The following is a 21,276-nucleotide window of genomic DNA, read 5'->3' on the forward strand; positions in this document are numbered from 1 at the left end:
GATGTATGCAGATGTATTCAAAATCAGTAATCTGTCAAACTAAAATTTGCAGATGTTCATGAAAGGTATGAAGCCTTCGGCATAGCCGAAGACAGCGCTGCTCTTACTTGTTTTTTTTTTTTATTTTTTATCCATTGATAAAAAATGGCGTTGATTTAATTCTTGTTGCGAACAATCATGGTGCGTAATTACAAACCTGTAAATTTTTTCTTTATATTTAAATAATCATTTAAAATATTTAGGCAATCAAAAGCTCCTCGGGATTCCAGTAAAATTAAATTTGAATGGAGCGCGATATGTTCGCCTTATATCGATATACATTTATACGTATGTAATTATATAAAAAGTATGCAAAGAAATTTATAATATATTTAAAGATAACTACGAAAAATAAATCGAGAACGGAAAGTTCATCAAAAATCTACCAAAATGAGAAAAAATTTACCTTTTTACCAACCCAAATTTTTTCTACCAATTTTGGTAACAATTTACCAAAGTGGCAACCCTGGTCGTGCGTCTCTTGTTACAATCAGTGTATTTTTTTGCTATATTGGCCGTCCTAGCCGCAAGTCTACTGGGCCTTAAGGAAAATCCGCCGGTGTTGCTACTAACACTAAAAAGTTTAAAGTAAGGGAAAAATTAAATTTCCAAAACCGAGAATATACACTTGTTTAGTAAAGAATTTCAAAATGCTTATATTTGACCAATGATGCCAACCGGTGTTGCTACTAACACTAAAAAGTTTAAAGTAAGGGAAAAATTAAATTTCCAAAACCGAGAATATACACTTGTTTAGTAAAGAATTTCAAAATGCTTATATTTGACCAATGATGCCAACCGGACGAAAATTCCACGATTTTGGTATAATTTGAATTTCTCGGATTTAAATTTATGGGGAATGCGATACACAAACGACTTTTATTAGAACATTCCTATTAAAAATAAATTACAACTTGAAATAACAAATAATGAGATTACGGTGTGACGGGTTTAAAATATAACGTAATAGCCTCATGCTCACGTTTATATTTGACATTTCTCACTTTGAGGCAATTTTACCACAAAAAAATTATTTAAAAATAAAACCTCTCTTGATTTTAGTCCGACTTGCAGAAAATTACAAAAATTTCATTGGGAAATACACGATCCTAAGGAAAAGTCTTTCTATGCCCGATATGCATACATGCATATGTATATGATAGATATGCGTTATGAAATATACTCAGAAGTATTAGTTTTATAAATTATTAAAAAATACTGTCCCTGTTATCTCATAATTATTAATTTTTTTTCCTATTAAAANTTTTATAAATTATTAAAAAATACTGTCCCTGTTATCTCATAATTATTAATGTTTTTTCCTATGAGAATGGAGTGCCTTAAATAGTAGAAGATATTTTGGGGGAATACCATTGAAAATAAAGGAATGTTTTCAGGAATTTTGTGGAATTAGGCTCACTATAGTTGGCATCCCTGTACCTGACTTTATTCAATCGTTGTTTTTTTTTTTTGTTTTGGAAAATTATAATAATTAAATTGGGTGAAAACAAAAACCCAACTAAAACTAAAAGAATCAACACTGAGAAGCGTCAAAATGGAAATAAGGGAGCAGAAATTTGGATGTGAAGCAAAACTCGCTTGAAAGGCAACACCTGTGAAAAATTGTATCAAGGCGAATTCATACAAGGTGGTGTTACCGCAGCAGCTGATTTCAAGTTATATTTTTTAAGTGCCCGCTACCACCTTATAGGAACTTGCCTTGAATTGTATCATGTTCAAAACTCAAACTCGCTGGGAAGGCTGCCGCTACCACCTAATAGGAACTCGCCTTGAATTGTGTCATGTTCAAAATTCAAACTAGGGATGGAATTCCAAAATTTCAAATGTTGCCTAATAGTCTGCAAAAATAGTGCCAAAAAGGAGATGAAAGTGCCACAAAAGTGAAATTGGGTGGCCGGAAAAAGCAAAAACAAATTTTCAAAGCACTCAGGCAGTATTGCCCATTGTACTTAAGGCAAGAAACAGGATTTAGAGGAAAAGGATATGTAGGTGGGGGTGGGAATTCATTACTCCTCTGCAAACTTACCAGACTCCTTTATGAATTTTAGCAATTTGTCGAGGGAAAGAGAATGTGACATACATTCTCAGTACATCCGACCCAAAAATGTACCATCTGAGTAGGGTTGCCAGACGTACTGCTTTTGGGAGTAAACGTACTCCTTTTTATTGTAATGTACTCCCTTGTACTCCAAAAAAAAAGAATATCTGGAAATGTACTCCTTTCTTAGTTTTGTACTTCTTTTGTACTCCTTTTTCCAGCTATTAATATTTTATCATATACAGGGTGTAAAATAATAACTCTTGCACAGGTTTTATTGAAAAATAAAAGGGAACTTTATAAAATTTGGGAAAAAAGGAGTTTATTGGTAATTATCCACAGATTTTACATAAATTTTATTAATAAGTTTTTAAATTTTAACCTTCATTTGCGCTTACCAGCGGTAAATAATTTGACAGAAAAGCTCAAGCGGCACGCAAGTCTTCGTCGGTTACTTTATTACATATCTTCTGTAACCATAGGCTAATTTCCCCCATTTGGATCCTTTATACTCCGTCTTTTGTCCAACATAAGGCCTCATACTCAGCAATCGAAAAGACTCGGAACTGGTGACTATGAGGCCATTCATTCGACCAACCCTATACCTATACAGTTCTTCTTTTTTTATACAAAATCTAAGAAAAACTACACCTGAAAAAAGCATGTATTTATCTTCCAAAGCTGGCAAATGGAAATAAGGATTAAAATTCTAAAAGTAATTAATAAAATTAAAGTAAACTATTTACAAAGTTAGCAAAAAATACTTTTTTTGCAAAATCTTTAAAGAACTCTTTTATTTTTCGGTAAACCTTTGCGACAGTTATTATTTTACGCCCTGTACGTTGCTATTCATATTGTGGCAAACACTACTTAGTAAGTAAAGTTAAGTGTGATAGTGAAAAGGTGTAAGCATGGTAGCAAGGCAGGTAGGTGCAGGGCGCTCGGGTATAAAAATCAGAAAAATTTTTAAATATAAATTAAAAAAAATTGCCATACATTCAGGAATAGCCTGGAATTCTTTAGTAGAATTTAGTTATTTATTTTTAACATTTATGTTGCTTTAAAACATATTTCTATGATATCCGTGTTTGTTTGTACCTAAATAATGGTAATTTGTAACAATAAATTGCACAAAAAAATTAAAACAAAAATTGTACTCCTTTTTTAAGTTTAGTACTGCTTTTTTTCTATCGAAAATAGAAATGTACTCCTTTCTCCATTTCAGAATCTGGCAACCCTACATCTGAGTCTATCGAAGGCCGGACAGCGGCAGAGAAAATGTTCAGTACTATCCTCGTCCTCCAGATACGATGCACACAGTGGATCGTCGATGATGCCTATGGTGACCATATGTCGTCCCCATGAAATGTGCCCCGTAATCAGTCCTACCAGGGCTCGTAGATCACTCTTTCTTTTTCTGAGAAGAAATTTTGCTACCACCCTGGCAGGCCTTTTCAGGAAACACTTGGTTGTTTTGCAGGTGTCAATAGTGCACCAACGACTCTCATGAGTTTTGCTTATGAGATCCTTGATGCACCGGATCGTTCCCGCTATGCTTGGCCCTACAATTGGCTCCGGTCCAATTGGGCGCTCCAGAGAACCGCAGTTCGCCAGTTCATCAGCAAGTTCGTTACCTTGAACACCGTGGTGTCCTGGTACCCACACAAGTTCAGGCTCATTCCATCTTGTAATGGAGTTCAGCCTCAACTTACATTCCTGGACTAACTTTTAAGAGGTTCGAGCGGGTTCCAGGGCCTTTAGAGCAGCTTGGCTGTCGCCAGTTATCCAGTCTGCCACTTTCAGTATTGGAAATACTTCCGATTGAAAGACCGTTGTCATTGCACCCAAAGCGGTAAAGCATCTGAAGTTTCCGTCCAGATGCCATCCAGCTCCAGTACCGTTTTCAGTCTTTGAGCCGTCAGTATAGAAAGTTTTCACCGAGCTTCCCAAGAGAGTGTCTGGATCTCCCCATTGTTCCCTTGCAAGAAATCTAACGACGTACTTTCTACCAAAGGAGACTCAAGGTATGACTTTGTCATTTGGTGCCAAAAACAAAGGATATTTCTCTGACACCTTCCGAACAACTCTTTGTGCCCAGAGCTCCGATCGTCGTGCCACACACCACTTGGATCGCTAAATCCAGAGGCGACAAATTCAACAGAGCATTAAGAGCCGGTCCTGACATTGTACTCATAGCGTCCATAATGCCTATACACACACTTCTTTGTAGCCTGTTTAGCACAGAAGCCGTGGTTTTGATCATGATTCTGCGCCACCATACTACAGCAGAATACGTGACGATTGGCCTGACTAAAGCTATGAAATTTCCAAAATACCACAGCCGGTCTCAGACCCCAGGTCTTCCTAAAGACTCTTCGACACTGTCCGAAAACTTTCAGCGCTCGATTTACCTTCAGCTCAACGCGAGTTTTCCATGTCAGCTTCATATCTAGAGTTACCCCTATTTCACATCCACGGAAAGGCTTAAGTTTACGCCCCTAAGCACTGGAAGGTTGAGACCTTCCAATTTTCTTTTCCGCGTAAACAGGACTAGGGTTTTCTTCTGGGATTGACAGCAAGACCCTGCACTGGGCGACATCCATCAATCTTATTCAGGGTTATCTGTGTCTTAACACAAACCTCCATGAGATATTTACCTGATGACAGTGCACAGACATCATCCGCGTAAGCTTGGATGTGAACGAAGTCTTGCATTTCCCTTAGTAGGGAGTCCAATACCAAACACCACAAGAGAGGTGAGAGCACCCCGCCCTGATGGCATCCTCTCCCAACTTCTGCTATGGTACAAAGGGCATCTTCATCCCCCACGCTTAGCAATCTCCTAGATAGCAAGAAGTGAATCCACCTTATGATGGTTTCGTTCACACCATGTCTTCTAGCCGCAGAGCACATAGAGTCAAAAGTACCATTGTCAAACGTCCTAAATATCAGCGAAGACTATCATTGCGTACTCACCTGCTTCCAGCCCCACCTCGATCTTTGTTACAAGGTCATGTAGGGCTGATTCACAGGATTCTCCGCTTTTGTATGCATGTTGATGAACACTAATGGGGCTGTTCACCAAAACCTTTGATCTAATGTACTTCTCGACCGTGCGCTCCAGACTTTTCAGCATGAAGGATGTCAGGCTAATTGGCCTGAAGCTTTTTGCCAGCGCATAGTCATCCTTTCCTAGTTTGGGAATGAAGACTACCCTGACTTTTCTCCAAAGAGTGGGAACGTGGCCAAATGCAAGACAGGCCCTAAAAACCCTATTTGAAGACCTTATAAGCCTGTCTCCCCCACTCTTTAACATTTTCGGATACACACCATCTGGTCCCGGTGACTTAAAATCGTCAAAAGAGGCTAAGACCTCACTGACTCCTCAGTCACGACCCGTGATGCTATGTACCAGTTTAGTAGTCTGGTGGCTCTTCCCGACGCTCTACCCTCCACAATATCTCTACCTGCGTCAGCAATTATCCTACTACCCGGAAAGTGAGTTTCCAGGAGAGTTTTGTATGTCTCTAGCAGTGCCGTGGTATAAGTTCCATCAGATTTTTCGAGAGAATCAAGCCTAACCGTCAGTTCCTGTTGAAGTACCTTACACAGCCTGGCAGACTCTTTAATGTTGTCGATATTACCGCAGAAGTCTTTATAAGAGCTTAATTTTGACTTGCGAATTTGCCTCTTATATTCCTTCTGCATGATATGATATCCGGACCAGTCCTCCCCTTTTCGGGTTTTTAAAGCCCTATTCAGAAGTCTCCTAAACCTTTTTCGAAGTTTGGTGAGTTCAGCGTTTTACCATGGGACCGCTTTTCCCAGCCTATTGTTCTTAGCGGACATACTTCCTCAAAACAACCAATCAAAGTAGATTTCGTATTCTCATTTCAAGGAGCAACCTAAACTTTTCCCTGTCCGCCTTTCGAGGATTCCGACCTTCTGGCACTTGACAAGTGTCAGTTCCTAGCCGAAACTCGATGAATCGAAGATCTGATAGAGATTCGTCATCTAAGACCAACCATCTTTTGATATGATCGGCCATAACTCCATTGGTTAAGGTTAGATCTATCACTTCTTGTCTTCTGCTGGTGACAAAAGTAGGTTTGTTACTCACATTCTGTATTACCAATTCAGAGGACAGGATGTAGTCTAATAGCTTGTTCCCACGGAAGTTTCATTTCGTGCTACCCCATATAGTGTTTTGTGAGTTTGCGTCACAACCCACTATTAGGCCCTTACCATTTGACTCGGCATACTGCACGATGTCCATAATCTCCCTAGAATGAGGGGGACGGGGACTATAGAATCGTATGACAGGTAAGCGGAGACTACGATGGCCTCGGCGCGTTTCCCGTCTTTCAGTACCCAATTTTTATCGCAACGACATCTTGGGAGAAGACTCTCTAAGCATCGTGCATTTGGCCTTACTGTCCTTCTAAATTGAAGGATGTTACCCCAGGAAATCCCTCCAAGTCCACAGGTACGCCCGCGGCATACCCATTGTTCCTGAATTAGGATTATTTGGGAATCTATACGGAGTTTCGTATGACTACTGCATAATAGGGTAGTAGACGATTTGCTATGCTGCAAATAAGGGGCAGCTGATTTCAAGGTATATTTTGTAAGTGTCCGCTACCATCTGATAGGAACTCGCCTTTAAGTGTGTCATGTTCAAAACTCAAACCAGGGATGGAATTCCAAATTTAGAAATGCGCCTAATGGTCTGCAAAAATAGTGCCAAAAAGGAGATGAAAGTGCCACAAAATTGAAATTGCTTTCTTTTGAGCTTTTTTAAGAACCACATATGTATTTTTATAAATAGTATTTTTAATGTACTTCACTCAATTACACTGTAGGTAAATTTTAAGGTTTTGAAATATCACAGCTAAACGGCCAAACACGTAAACTTAATTTTGGCCTCTAGATTACGATGGCGGTTTCAGAAAATCCGTATCACGTCAAAATTTTGAGATATTTAGGGGGGAGGTTTTAGAGTTCTGAAAGTGAATTTTTCGTCGTTTAAAACACTGTGCTCAGGTTTTTAATTTTTTTCTGGACAAAGGTTTTGATAACTGATCTTACTTAATTGGGATCTTTAAAATCCAATGGCGTCCCCCGTTTTCCAGATTACTTCTAGTTTTCGAGATAACGGTGCTTGAAAATCTCCTTAAATTTTAGGTTTTTTGATATTTCTATTTCTGAAAACATGGAAATCGGTTCACTATAACATATAGCTCCCATACAACTGATTGNTTAGTTTATATACTATTTGGACCTAAATTTGGGTTCTCTTCAATCCCGTTTTGGCATATTTTGCTAGTTTCTATTGCTCGAATGATTTTTTAATATCCTTTGCCTCCTGCGATCGACCAGCAAAAGTCCGCCAACATTGAATTCAATCGTTTTCCAGCGAACGGTCCTCAAAACACATAATGGATTGGTGAAATCTCTCTCCTACCTCGTCGGTTTCTGTTAAAAGCTGTTGCTCGTAAAAGTCAAAGTGACTGTGTAGCATGTGGATTTTAAGCGACATGTGCACATCAAAGGCGTCAAAAGATTCCATCAAGTTCGCAATAAAAATAGTATATTCGGGTGAACGATTTTTACACAGAACGTGTTTAATTAAAGCCGGAACTGCATATCATGCAACGGCTGCTGTGCCATCAAGAGTTTCCAAGAAGCCTTGATCCTTCATTAATCTTCTGATGTTCGGCCCATTAAGCACACCTGAAATAAAAAATTATAGGGGTTTTAAAGCAAGAGAGAGATATAATAAAATATATGACCGAAAATCTCTCAAATGGGCCACCCAAATTTGGAGGGTCAAGATATTTTCGGTTTACAACCACTTGAGAGATTTTCACTCATATACAATCAATAAACTACCTTAGCGGTTTTTTTCATCGGAAAGTTTTGGAAAGGCATTGTTTTTCAAATATAGGAATGCAGTTTCGTTGACTCTAACCAACTGTTTGATGTAATTCTTAACAACACCAAGTTTGATATGTAAATCGGGAAGCATGATTTTATTTAGCGCTATTAAGGGCTCATGAACTATATTGAATTGACTAATCGATTGTTCCTTTCTTTTTGGCCAATCACATTTGGTATAGTGATTGCATTTGGCCCTACTATCCCAATGACAGAACAAACAACAGTATTTAGTGTAGCCCGTTTGCATGTCTGATAGTAGTGAGAGAACTTTAAAATCACAGTGCAAGCGCCATCTGTGCTCTTCGTACTTGATGCAATCTAAGATTAATTGCATTGTTTCGTATGATTCCTTTATTCCAACCGCATACAAGATGGGAACGGGTTTCTTGCTACTATGGCGATAGAGAAAGACTGCTTTGAAACTTCGCTTTGATGCGTCAATAAAGAGACGCCATTGTTCGGGTTTATAGTCAGTAATTCCCATTCCATTCATCAAACCTGCAACACCAATGCAATAAGCCTGAGTGCCATCTTCCGATAACTTGAAATTTGGCATAAACGGATCTTGTCTATGTTTGTTTACTCCTGGTGCTAAAACATTCACGCTTTTCACTTCTGATGCCAAAATCATTGCGTTGTTATAGGAGAGATTTAATTTACGCACCATGCTGTTTAGGTGTTCTTGGGATATGAAAGACGGTAAATTGTGTCCAATCGGAATGTAATCAGATCCATCATCAAGTGGTAATGGCGTTGCCATAGACTTTGCAATAATAGACAGTTTCGAGTTCGGATGGATGATTTGGAACTTGTAATGCATCACTATGTGCAACAGGTAAATGAGCGCTCGGTACACCTTTGTAGATGACACAAAACCGATATATTGAATTAAATATTTATAAGTATATGCGTATATCGATGGCTGAGTGGAAGATCGACCTANCAATCATAGACAGTTTCGAGTTCGGATGGATGATTTGGAACTTGTAATGCATCACTATGTGCAACAGGTAAATGAGCGCTCGGTACACCTTTGTAGATGACACAAAACCGATATATTGAATTAAATATTTATAAGTATATGCGTATATCGATGGCTGAGTGGAAGATCGACCTATCTCAGCTGCCGATTTAAAAACGCCCTATCTCAGCACATTTTCAATGTATTTTAAGATAGGGCGTTCTTCAGCAAAATTCTGAGATAGGATGTTTTCAATAAAATTCTGAAATAGTGCTTTCTTCAATCAAATTCTGAAGTAGGGCGTTGTTGAAAAGTTTTCGGAGATAGGGCGTTTTCGAACTGGCTGCCGAGATAGGTAGATCTTCCACTCAGCCATCGATATACAAATGTTAAGTTTGTGTGTTCGGCGGACAAAAACTAAAAAAGTGCTGCACCATTTTTTTTTTAATTTGGACATCTGCTGCAGACTTTCCACGGTTGGTTATACTTAGGCGTGGTACCTTCCAAACATACAGAAACTTTTACCTATTTCATACACTCAGCGATTAAGGTGAGGGCAAACTATACATAATTTCATGGTTTTATTTAAATTTACTTACTTTTTCGATTGAAACCAAATGTATTGTTGGTGCATGCATAACAATTTTCAGCTTCGTGTTTTCCGGGATTTGTCCAAATCATTGGTAAACCGAATCGTAACGAAAATCGTTTTTTTGTCCATCAAAAATTCATCACACTAATGCACGAAATACATGTGAATTCGGGAGTTNTTTTCGATTGAAACCAAATGTATTGTTGGTGCATGCATAACAATTTTCAACTTCGTGTTTTCCGGGACTTGTCCAAATCATTGGTAAACCGAATCGTAACGAAAATCGTTTTTTTGTCCATCAAAAATTCATCACACTAATGCACGAAATACATGTGAATTCGGGAGTTTATTTATTTTGTGCAGGTTCAGATTGCAAAAAGTACCATTTATAGCATGCTAGTGCATTTTTATTTGAGACTAATTTACGCTAGTCTGATTTCAAAACGAATTTACCACAAACGAAACAAAACTTGTTTAATTTATTGCAAAGCTTTTTAATTTTTTTCATCTTTAGGAGTTTCCGAAGACAATGATATGATGAATAAAAGTTTTTCGCAAAATTTTCGATGTTTTTTATCAATTAATATGACAGTAATCGCGCGCGTAGATTTTCAGTTTGTGTTTTTTGGTTCTTAACTTATGTGAATTAGACGCGGTATAGACTGCCATTCGTACAACAGAGACTGCAAAAATATGCCAGAGTGGGATTGAAAAGAACCCAAATTCAGGTCCAAGCAGTGTATAAACTACTATTATAAAAAAATATTACGAAATAAAATATGAGTTGTAACGCGAAACCACATATCTGAACAATCAGTTGTATGGGAGCTATATGTTATAGTGAACCGATTTCCATGATTTTCAGAAATAGCTAAGGTAATATCAAAATACAGTCACGTGTAAAAGTTTAGTAAAATAACTTTAAAACTGAGGTAATTATTAACAAAAAACCTAAAATTTAAGCAGATTTTCAAGCACCGTTAACTCGAAAACTAGAGGCAATCTGGAAAAACGGAGGACACCATTGAATTTAAAAGATCCCAGTTAAGTAAGAGCAGTTATCAAAACCTTTGCCCAGAAAACAATTCAAAACCTGAGCACAGTGTTTTAAACGACGAAAAATTCACTTTCAGAATTCTAAAACTTCCCCCCTAAATATCTCAAAATTTTGACGTGATACGGATTTTCTGAAAACGCCATCGTAATCTAGAGGCCAAAATTAAGTTTTCGTATTTGGCCGTGATATTTTTGCCTCCCTACTGTGTTATTAGGGTAAAATCATAGTAAAATAACACAGTATACAAGCTGATGACTTCGGTTGTCATAGATCTAAGTTTGTACTTGTCTTTAAAAAGTTACATACAATAAATTAAAATAAAAAACACAATATTACAATTACGAAGGGGGAAAACACTGAAATATACCCATTCGGATCTGTTTACACATATACATACACCTATGTTCGAAATAATTTCAGTGCGACATTTTGACTAGTTTTGACTATTCTTTACATTCAATAATTTTTATTAATTTTATATAGTGAGCCTTATTAACTGACTTCACAAAAAGAATAGGTTATTAATTCGACGGAATATTTTTTTAAATTTTTTTTTATGTATGTTACCGCATAACTTAGGACCACGTTAACCGATTTCTATAATTCTAATTTTTTTGAGGGAAAGGTGTTACCTCACAGGTGGTCCCATATTATTTTGGTTTAAATCCGATCATTGGATCATGACTANACTGACTTCACAAAAAGAATAGGTTATTAATTCGACGGAATATTTTTTTAAATTTTTTTTTATGTATGTTACCGCATAACTTAGGACCACGTTTACCGATTTCTATAATACTAAATTTTTTGGAGGGAAAGGTGTTACCTCACAGGTGGTCCCATATTATTTTGGTTTAAATCCGATCATTGGATCATGACTAAATTAACGATAATTTTAAATTTTTATATGAGAATTGAAGTCGGTTTTGTTTTCTGCTTAAAAATTACTTGTTTTAATTTTTAAGTGATTTTACTTTTAACTTTTCGAGTCTATCAATAATATATGATTGTTTGTTATATACTGGCTAAATTTCTTTAATTTATGATTGTGCCAAAACTGAATGGATTGTGCCAAAAGTGCCCTTGTGAATGAAAGTGCCAAAAATGGCACTATTGTGACCACTTTTCCATCACAGACTCAAACTCACACACATATTCTCATTTTCAACCCCAAGCAACAGCAATTGTGAACAATTTAATTTATTTTAAATTTTATATGATTTTAAAATGCTTGCAAACGATAGAAAAAAATCATGGCCGACCAATTGGGGGAATGGCTTTACCTTGTAATTTTTTTAAAATGGATGTGGCGGTCGTTGGGTAAGTTATCTCTAAGTCACGGTGGATTGAATTAAAGAGTGTCAATACTTACGTTATCTCAGTCATTCGCATTTGTGGACGCACAGATTCTGTTACGAGTGATCGTAATGAGTGGCACATTTCTTCATCATTGTATAGTTCTTTTAGCTCAGTTCCTAATGGAGTTATGTACTCATTTTTACATACTTCCATAGTGGTAGCGTGGGATTCCAAATGAAGGGCAATCAACAGATCATAAAAGCCTTGACGTAAAGGTCCGCTCATATATTCTGACCTTATAGCATAAAGAAGTTGTTTTTGATCAACATGTTGGCAAAGAGCATGAGCAGCACGATAGTTAGATTGATAGCAAAGAGCAGCATATAACGTGAGTGTATGGGCGTGAAATGATAGTAATTTATCCATTTCTATTAATTCCAAAATGTCAATGCAGCGATCTTCTTCTGGTATGTGAAGCGCCAGCATTGACACAGGATCTTCGCATAGCATAGACCAACCCCTGATATCGGAAAGTTTAAGAGCATGTACTTGAAGAGCAGTATTTGGGACACGTGCCCATTGGTGAGGCCTGAGACATTGAACTTTAAGACGAGGAGGCGACTGAGGATTTATGTGTTTATCACTTGTAGGCAATACAGCAGCAGATAGAGGTAAAGTCGTAGATGTGCGCCCCAATTCAATTTGCAATATTTCTTTACTGGTTGCTTCCACAAAAATCGCTGGGAAAAGCTTCGTATCTGGTTCCATCATCCAGCGGTGAGATGTTTCTTTTCCCTCGCACGTAAACCGAATTATACCAGTAGATGTGTCCACAAAACATCCAATAAACATTCCCTAAAGCATTGATAAATTATATTCATCTTTTGTCTGTAATGATATATACATATTTACCTGGGAGGCGCCCTTTCCGGAAGAATCTTGCGTTACTTCATTAAAAAGTTCATCAGCCCTTACAACATAACAGCTCTGACGATCAATGCGTTCCATGACTGCTTCATATTCATCCTCAATAATAACCGAGCCGCAACGTACTTTCGATTTGTTGAACTCCTTACTATGAAGGTGATATTGTGTTGTGACCCAACCCACATACACATGAGTAGGGTCTTGTCCAGGGAAGATCCGCACTCCGTAAAAATACTCATTTATAAGCTTCAAGCAATCTGCGTCAAATAACTCGTTTCCAGATGCTTCTATTGGGGGTTGGCCCAACGTGGTAGAGGTTAGCTGTTTAGGTCCTTGTGGCATAGGAGTAGCTGGCATTTCGGTCTACAAATGTAAATTTTAAACGTTGATATGATTTAAAGTTACATATTTATTAGTGTCCGACCGAAGCTGTAATTTTGGCTTAAGCCGAAACCGAAGCCGAACGTTAAAATTAATTTTTACGTTTCAAAAATAATAAGTCTGTTATTTTTTATGAACCGACTTCAAAAGAAGGAGAAAGGTTATCAATTCGTCGGAATATTTTTGTTTATGTACCTTTGGACCACGTTAACCGAGTTCTATAATTTTTTTTAAAGGAAAGGTGAGGTAATCACAGGTGGTCCCATATTAATTTGGTTTACATCCGATCATTGGATCATGCAGAAATAAACGATAATCTTAAATTTTTGTATGAGAATTGAACTTTTGTTTTTTGCTTAAAAATTACTTGTTTCGTAACAAATAATTTTTATTATTTTTTATATGAAAGGAACACCTTACATACATAGTTGAAAACAAAACCAAAAAAATGCAGTCCTAACGCTAAAAGCATTTTAAATACTTGAATAACTTTCTTGAATAACTCAAAATTAAAAAGCTTTATTTGTCAATGTTATTGTGGCTTGTTAGCATTTTTATTTTTAATATTTTTATTGAGCTTTGTACCACGATTGTTTATTAGGAAAAATTGAAAAAGCAACAAAGTCTAAGCGGTAGAAGTTATAGCACTATTTCGGAGATCACCACATCTCCTCATCAGACTTCTTTTTTCTAGACTTCAGCAGGGATCGAACCTGCGAATTCGATGTTCAAAGTCAGAAGCGTTAACCACTGAGCTATGTACATCCCGTAAACTCTTGTTGCTAATTCATTTTCCTTATTCAACCAACTACTATCAAGTGCAGCTGATTTGCCGCTATTTAAACTCGACAGCGTGGTTGTTGTTGTCAATTCTATACATCCATTTGCTTATTTGCTTTTTTGTATAGTTTATAGTTATAGTTATAGTTAAAATTTTTTTTTGATCCACTGTATTTGTCTATAATAACTCCAGTTGTAGTATTTTAAAAATGATGAAGTTTCGTTGTTGCCTTTAGTTTCATCATTTGCGCTTTTTGTTGAAGGAAACTGAGAAGATGCCATAAGTATGATCTCAAATCACCATCAAATGGTTTACAAAAACTTCTTTCTATAATTAAACGAAATATATAGTATGAAATTCAAAATTTTCATGCAGAGCTTTATAAAGGTTTTAAAAGACCACTAGTGGAGCACACCTTACCTTTTGTTTACAAAAGCCGACCTACCTAATGTCCCAAATAAATGCACTTACCGTGCGCAACGTGAATAGAAACGAAACGATCAAAATCGGAACAAACAAATATTTTTTGCACTTGCGATTTTGACCAAGAGTAGTAGTAAATACCCCGTATTAAAACACTTCAATTTTAAAAAAATTGGCAAATATACGTTCCTGCGCCTGTGGGAGTGGAATAAGTGTCGTCCGTGAGTTTGCCGGCTGTTAACGCTGTTTACGTTGTTTTCATCGTTTTCCAGCCGGCGCACAGTGCCGCCTAAGTGGGCAAAAATCGAAAAATTCGTTATCTGCAATGTGAACTTGCTTGGTATTTTTGTAAAGACAACTCATCCACTAAAAAGAATTAAACAGACATTTCCCTAAATAATTAATTATATGCCGCCAGGAAGCCACTAATATCGACTTAGAGCGTTGCGTTGTGTTGGTTGTGTGATGACTTATCTCACGTAAAATGTGCCGGTCTCAATGGTAGGGTAGCCGATATCATAACCGATAACAAAGGTGTTCGTTGGTCTTGCCCCAAGTGCAGATCAACGGAAGTTGACCTTTGGAGCGCCAGAAGTGGCTTCCAGGAGTTGGGTAAGGAGTTAAAACTTCTAAAAGAAAAGTTTAGGCAATATGAGGGTGCATTTAAAGACTTTAAGTGCATTAAATCTTCATCCTCTCCACCACCCAAGCTTAAACAAGCTTCAAAAAAGCATGGAGGAGACAGCATTGTTCCTAATCCCATTGCTTTAGACATTGACATTCTGCCAATTAATTCTTTGCCTACTCCCGGCTTAAATAAGGAATTAATAAGTTTTAATTCTCCGTGTGTTGAGTTATATCTGCAGCAAAGCGACAGCTGCGTCTGAACTTACATCTCAAAGTGGACCTTCTCCGGTGCCCAAAGAATTAATCGTAGTTCCCGCGAATAAATCTGTGTTGCGCGCTTTTCTAGTGAAACTTCCTTAGAAGATGTTAAGTCTTATATAAAATCAAAGCTTAACCCCCGGCACATAGCTATTAGAAAATTAATTTTTTCATGCCAAAGAATCATATCTTCCTTCAAAATTGATATTTCCGCCGACCATTTTCAAAACATTGGTGATGGTTCATTCTGGCCCAATGGTGCTTTAGTTCGATAGTTTGAGTTTAAACCTCGAGCTCGGAATGAAAATACTGCTCAAATTCCCTCCTCAGGATCAAAAAACTTAATAATAATAAGTAATTTTTTCTTCAATATTTATTACCAAAATGTTAGAGGTCTAAATACAAAATTAACCGAGCTATACTTAAAGTCTTTTGATTTAAATTATGAAATTTTCTATATCAGATTAATTCAGTTATCAACAACTTAGGTAAATGTCTTAATTTAGCGTTTATTGATGATCCTACTAAATGCACTATAATACGCGGCGATCCTTTAGTTATACCTATAGACCCTTATCACCAACCACTTGAGTTGTCCTTGGCACCATCCTACGATTCATGTTATTGTCCTGAAACTAGAAAGCCAAAAGGTCGGCGATATTCTTTCAAATACGCTAACTACGACAGGCTTAAAATAGCTATATCTGAAATAATCTGGCCTGAGTACGATGGGGATGTAGAGAACAGTGCCTTACACTTTAGTAAAATCAGGAATAATATATTCAGTAAACTCATTCCTCTTGTTAAAGAAATTACCGGTTTACCTCGGAGCTAAAGCACTTAAAAAATCAAACGTAAAATAAATGGGTTACCCTCAACACAGAAATTAGATGACGTTATTTCTAGTGATGATGATATGATTGCTGATATGTTTGCAAATTATTTTGAATCGAACTATTCCGTCGAGCCAAATGAAAAAACTTTTAGCTATCCTTTTCACTCCCCACATTGGCCCCCTTCTGTTTCTTTTATTCATCAACGATCTTCCAAATATTTTGAAATACTCGAATTTCCTAATGTACGCAGATTACGTTAAGTTATTTAAGTTCATTGGTGCTCCAGAAGACAGGGAACAATTACAGGCGGACCTTAGTAATCTGTTTAAATGGTGCGAAGTAAATTCTATGTCACTTAACTTGAAGAAGTGTAAATTTATGTGTTTATCCAGAAGACCCTTTCAGTCTTATAGCTACCGCATTTGTGAACATAGTGTTGATCAGGTAACTACTTTCATCGATCTAGGTGTAACCATGGACCCTAAGCTTGATTTCAAGTCCCATGTAAACTCTTGTGTTAATAGAGCCAAGGGCGTCTTGGCTTTCATCAAACGTTGGGCTAAAGAATTCAGAGATCCTTATGTCACTAAAGCTCTCTTCACCTCTCTAGTCAGGCCGATCTTAGAATACGGGTCCGTCGTATGGAACCCTAGATATCAAACGCATTCTGACCGACTCGAGTCGGTACAGAAACAATTCTTATTATTCGCATTAAACAATTTGCCTTGGGATTCGACATTAAATCTCCCACCGTACAAAAGCCGCTTGAAGCTCATAAATTTGCCAACGCTTCACAGCCGTAAAGAGATGCTCGGGGTTTTGTTCATGATTAAGATCTTGAACGGGATGGTCAATAGTCCCTTTCTACTGAACCAGATCACGTTTTGTATTCCTTCTAGACCTTCTAGACATTACAAGCCCATTAAGCTAACTATTTGTAGAACAAATTTTGAAATGCATTATGCTTTTCGTTGCCTATGCCAGGACTTTAATAAGCATTACGATTATTTTGAGACCTCCGACTCACTTTTTACCATTACAGGTCTATTCTGCACGTTAGCAAAGATTTTATAACCGAAAAATTTTATTACCAAAAAATGTTACCAGTTCTTATCACCGCGATTCTAGTTACGTTGGTAAAGCGGTTAAAATATTCAGTAATTCAGCTATGAAGAATTGTGGAAATTCTGGCATTGCATATTTCACGGGGCAATACTTTGTTACCAGCTTATGAGATGGGAACAAGATTTACCGCTAACAAGAGTACACAGAATTCGAAAAGGGTTTAAATTATTATTTTTTATTATACTTGCATTTATTTGTTGGATCTGCTTATTTTACATCTATCAAGCCTAACAACAAGTTTAAAAATATTACGTCTAATTTACAATAATATAACTCAAACCCTGGGGTTGAGCCCTGTTGGTTTAACGTCGCTCAATGAAAGGCTGGTAGATCTCTTCTTCGCAGGCGTGTTATATTTGTTGTGTTGCACAGGCCACTTGCCAGTGGATTTGGGTGGTTACGCAGTTTTATTTTATATTTTTCTCTGCTGCTGTCGATTACAGATTTAACCATCGGTATACCAAGCTCTCTATGTATATTTTCATTGCGGACATACGACGGTGCTCCCGTTAAGGCACTTAGCGTTTTAGATTGGAATCTTTGGATCCTGTCAATGTTGGTTGCACAGGTCCTACCCCACAGTTGAATACCATACATCCATATAGGCTTAATCACTGTATTATATACAAGTACTTTATAATCTAGTTTCAGTTTTGATTTACTGTTTATAAGCCAGTTCACGCTAGCTGACTTTAGCTTCATTTGTGTATCTTGGTTGAAATGTGTTTGCGCCAAGTTAGTCTCCTATCCAAGTCTATTCCTAGATATATCACCTCATTGGCTTGTGGAATATGGACATTTTTTAATTTGAATGGGGGGCATACTTGCGGTCTGAGTGAAAATGTTGTATGTTTACTCTTCTGTTCGTTGACTTTTATGCGCCAGTTTGCCAGCCATTCTTCTATGCGTAGTAAATGTTCCTATAGCACTCTTGAAGCTCTGTTGGGACATTTTTAACGACTTACTAAGGCGGTATCATCAGCGAAGGTGGATTTGAGTATATCCTTGCTAGTTGGAATATCTGAAGTGCAGATGATATACAGCATAGGCCCGAGTACACTACCTTGACTAACGCCAGCCGTTATCGACATGTCTTTTGAAGTGAAATTAGATACTTTTACAGCAAATTTTCTGTTAGTTATGTGTGATTCAAATATTTTGTGGAATTCCGGCCACACTTTGTCGAATGCTTATGCCACATAGAGAAAAATTGCAGAGCAGTACTCTCTGAGCTCAAATGCCCTTCTGATTCCATTTGTAATTCGATTAACTTGCTTAACTGTACCATGTTTTTCTCGAAAGCCAAATTGGTGCGCTGGTATTAACTTGCGTTCATGGAGAAAGGGAAATATCTTTGATAGGAGTACTTTTTCGAATACTTTGGAAAGACAGGGCAGTAAGCTTATTGGTCTGTAAGAGGACGGCTGTGTTGCATCTTTCCAGGTTTGGCTATCATGATTATCTTCGACCTTTTCCATGATTTCGGAAAGTAACCGAATTTGAGGATAGCGCTGAAAAGGTCAGAAAGAATTGCTAGTGCAACATTCGGTAGCTCTGTTAGCATTTTCGGAGTTATAAAATCAGCACCCGGCGATTTCTTTGGATTAAGCTGCTTTATTATAGCATTTACTTCTAAAGAGTTCGTCTTGCTAGGTGTGTATAGCTCATTTGTATTTTTGGTTAGATGTGGCAGCCTGAAGTTGTTCGTAGGACAGTTTGGCTGAAACACATTCTTTAAATGGTGTGAAAAACACTCGGCTCTCTCCTGCTCACTACGAGCCCAGGTACCACTTTGGTTCGTAATTGGCATTTCCGTAGCCACTGGTGGTTTGAAGTATTTTAGCGATTTTCATAGGGAGTATCTTTCAGTAGAATTCGGGGAAAGCTTCTTAATGAACCTTTGCAAGTTGCGATCCTCTGCACGTTTGAGTACTTGTTTCAGTTTTCTACTGGCAGCTTTATACAGTAGCTGTGAGGTTGGTGAACGATGGCTCTGCCACTGTCTTCTTAGGCGCCGCTTTTCTGCCACAAGTTTTTCTATCTCGGTATTTGTAACTGATGTATGCGTAGGGGGTACTTGGACTTGATTTGGTGTTGCCAGGCCAGCGGCTGAAGTAAAGGTTTCTTTGAAATGTTCAACAAGGGAGTCTATATCACCCTCGCAGTTAAGTGCAGCGTTTAATTTAAGGTGACTACTGATGTACTTTTTATATTTAAGCCAGAAGAATTTAATTAACAATCCTAAATCATTTTATGGTTTCGTAAATTCAAAGCGTAAGGCACATGGTTTTCCGTCCGCTATGCATTATCGCAACACTGTATCTAGCGACAGCCAACTCATTGCCAACATGTTTGCTCGGTTCTTTAGGTCCAATTATTCTGTAGACTTCCCTATAAGTGGAGACTATCCGTACGAGCTTTGTCCAATCAACTCTGCTTATATTCCAGTAATATCTTCCGATGAAGTTTTACACTCTTTAAAAACCTTAAAAGCGTCATTTAGGCCTGGACCTGATCATATTCCGACCTGTTTTCTTAATTATTGAGAGTGGAAATAATAGTTTTCTTTATAGTAAAAATCGAGTCCGATACGTCAAACGTGCTGGAATGACAGTTAAAATCTTGACATAAACCACGGAATGATTCGTTTAGTTCAAAATTAGTTTTGCATGGCTTTAAAAATAGAGGTCGAAAGTGTCTTGACACTCGAGAAGGAACATTAAAATTTACCTCAGCCAGGAGGGCCGGGCTATTAATCAAGCCTGTGATTAATTTTACGATAAATATTATACTCAGCATTTCTCTACGACTTGCGAGTGTAGGCAAATTTATGAGCTTTAGACGACTTGTGTAAGGGGGGAGATTGTAATCTGTATCAAAGTTAAAATTACGCAATGCAAAAAGCAAGAATTGTTTTTGAATTGATTCAATCCTTTCTGAATGAACTTGGTAGCGGGGATTCCAAACAATAGATCCGTATTCTAGTATAGGTCTAACTAAACTGGTAAAAAGAGCTTTTGTAACATAAGGATCTTTGAACTCTTTTAACCATCGCCTTACAAATGCAAAAACGCATTTGGCTTTATTGACTGTAACATTAATATGATGGTTGAAATTGAGTTTGGAATCCATTGTGATACCAAGATCGACAAAATTGGATACCTGCTCCAGATTATAATTTGATATTGAATAAACAGCTGGTTGAACAGCCTTCCGAGAGAAACACATAACTTTACATTTTTGAAGGTTTAGTGGCATATAGTTTGCATTACACCAACTAACCACGTTGTTCAGATCCGCTTGTAACAAAGACCTTTCTTCGATAGAGGACAATGTTTTAAAAAGTTTCACATCATCGGCATACATTAAAATTTTTGAATGTTTTATTATAGAACAAATATCATTAATGAATATCAGGAACAGAATCGGTCCAAGGTGGCTTCCCTGAGGAACTCCTGAAGAAACTTTAATGATGTTGGAAGTACAATTATTAACAATAACTCTTTGTGTTCTATCAGAGAGGTAAGATGAGATCCATTGAAGAAGACTGGGCTGAAAGCCGATTAGGTCGAGTTTACGGATGAGAAATGAGTGACATACTTTGTCAAAAGCTTTACTGAAATCGGTGTAAATTACGTCGGTATGAGCATTTTCTCTAAAACCGTTTGAGACATGAATTGTAAACTCCAATAAATTAGTCATAGTAGATTTTCCTTTAGAAAACCCGTGTTGAGATTGTGTAATTGAAGAAGATATAGAATATGTCAGCTGGTTAACAATAACTGCTTCGAATAATTTGGGGATAGCGGAGAGTTTCGCTATGCCTCGATAGTTTTCTATAGACGACCTGCTGCCGTTTTTGTGAAGTGGTATTATGAAGGACTCCTTCCAGGCTGACGGAAAAACGCCATGTTTAAGTGACAAATTGAATAGAGTTGTTAAAGGCTCGCAGATGTTCTCAGCGCAGTTTT

General features: G+C 37.4%; 1 protein-coding gene across 1 annotated transcript in view; it reads right to left on the reverse strand.

Moving 5' to 3' along the window:
* The window catches only part of RyR (Ryanodine receptor), a 407,955-nt gene that overhangs the window by 228,539 nt on the left and 158,140 nt on the right, over positions 1-21,276 (reverse strand). The window contains exons 11-12 of the mRNA XM_017608916.1: positions 12,860-13,237; positions 12,021-12,802 (exon numbers count right to left, since the gene is read on the reverse strand). Of these exons, the coding sequence (XP_017464405.1) occupies positions 12,021-12,802; positions 12,860-13,237 (1,160 nt within the window). The remainder of the gene's footprint in view (positions 1-12,020; positions 12,803-12,859; positions 13,238-21,276) is intronic.

This window comes from Rhagoletis zephyria, unplaced genomic scaffold (assembly GCF_001687245.7).
Source record: "Rhagoletis zephyria isolate East Lansing unplaced genomic scaffold, Rhagoletis_zephyria_1.1 Rzeph_scaffold_00179, whole genome shotgun sequence".
Classification (NCBI taxonomy): Eukaryota; Metazoa; Arthropoda; class Insecta; order Diptera; family Tephritidae; genus Rhagoletis; species Rhagoletis zephyria.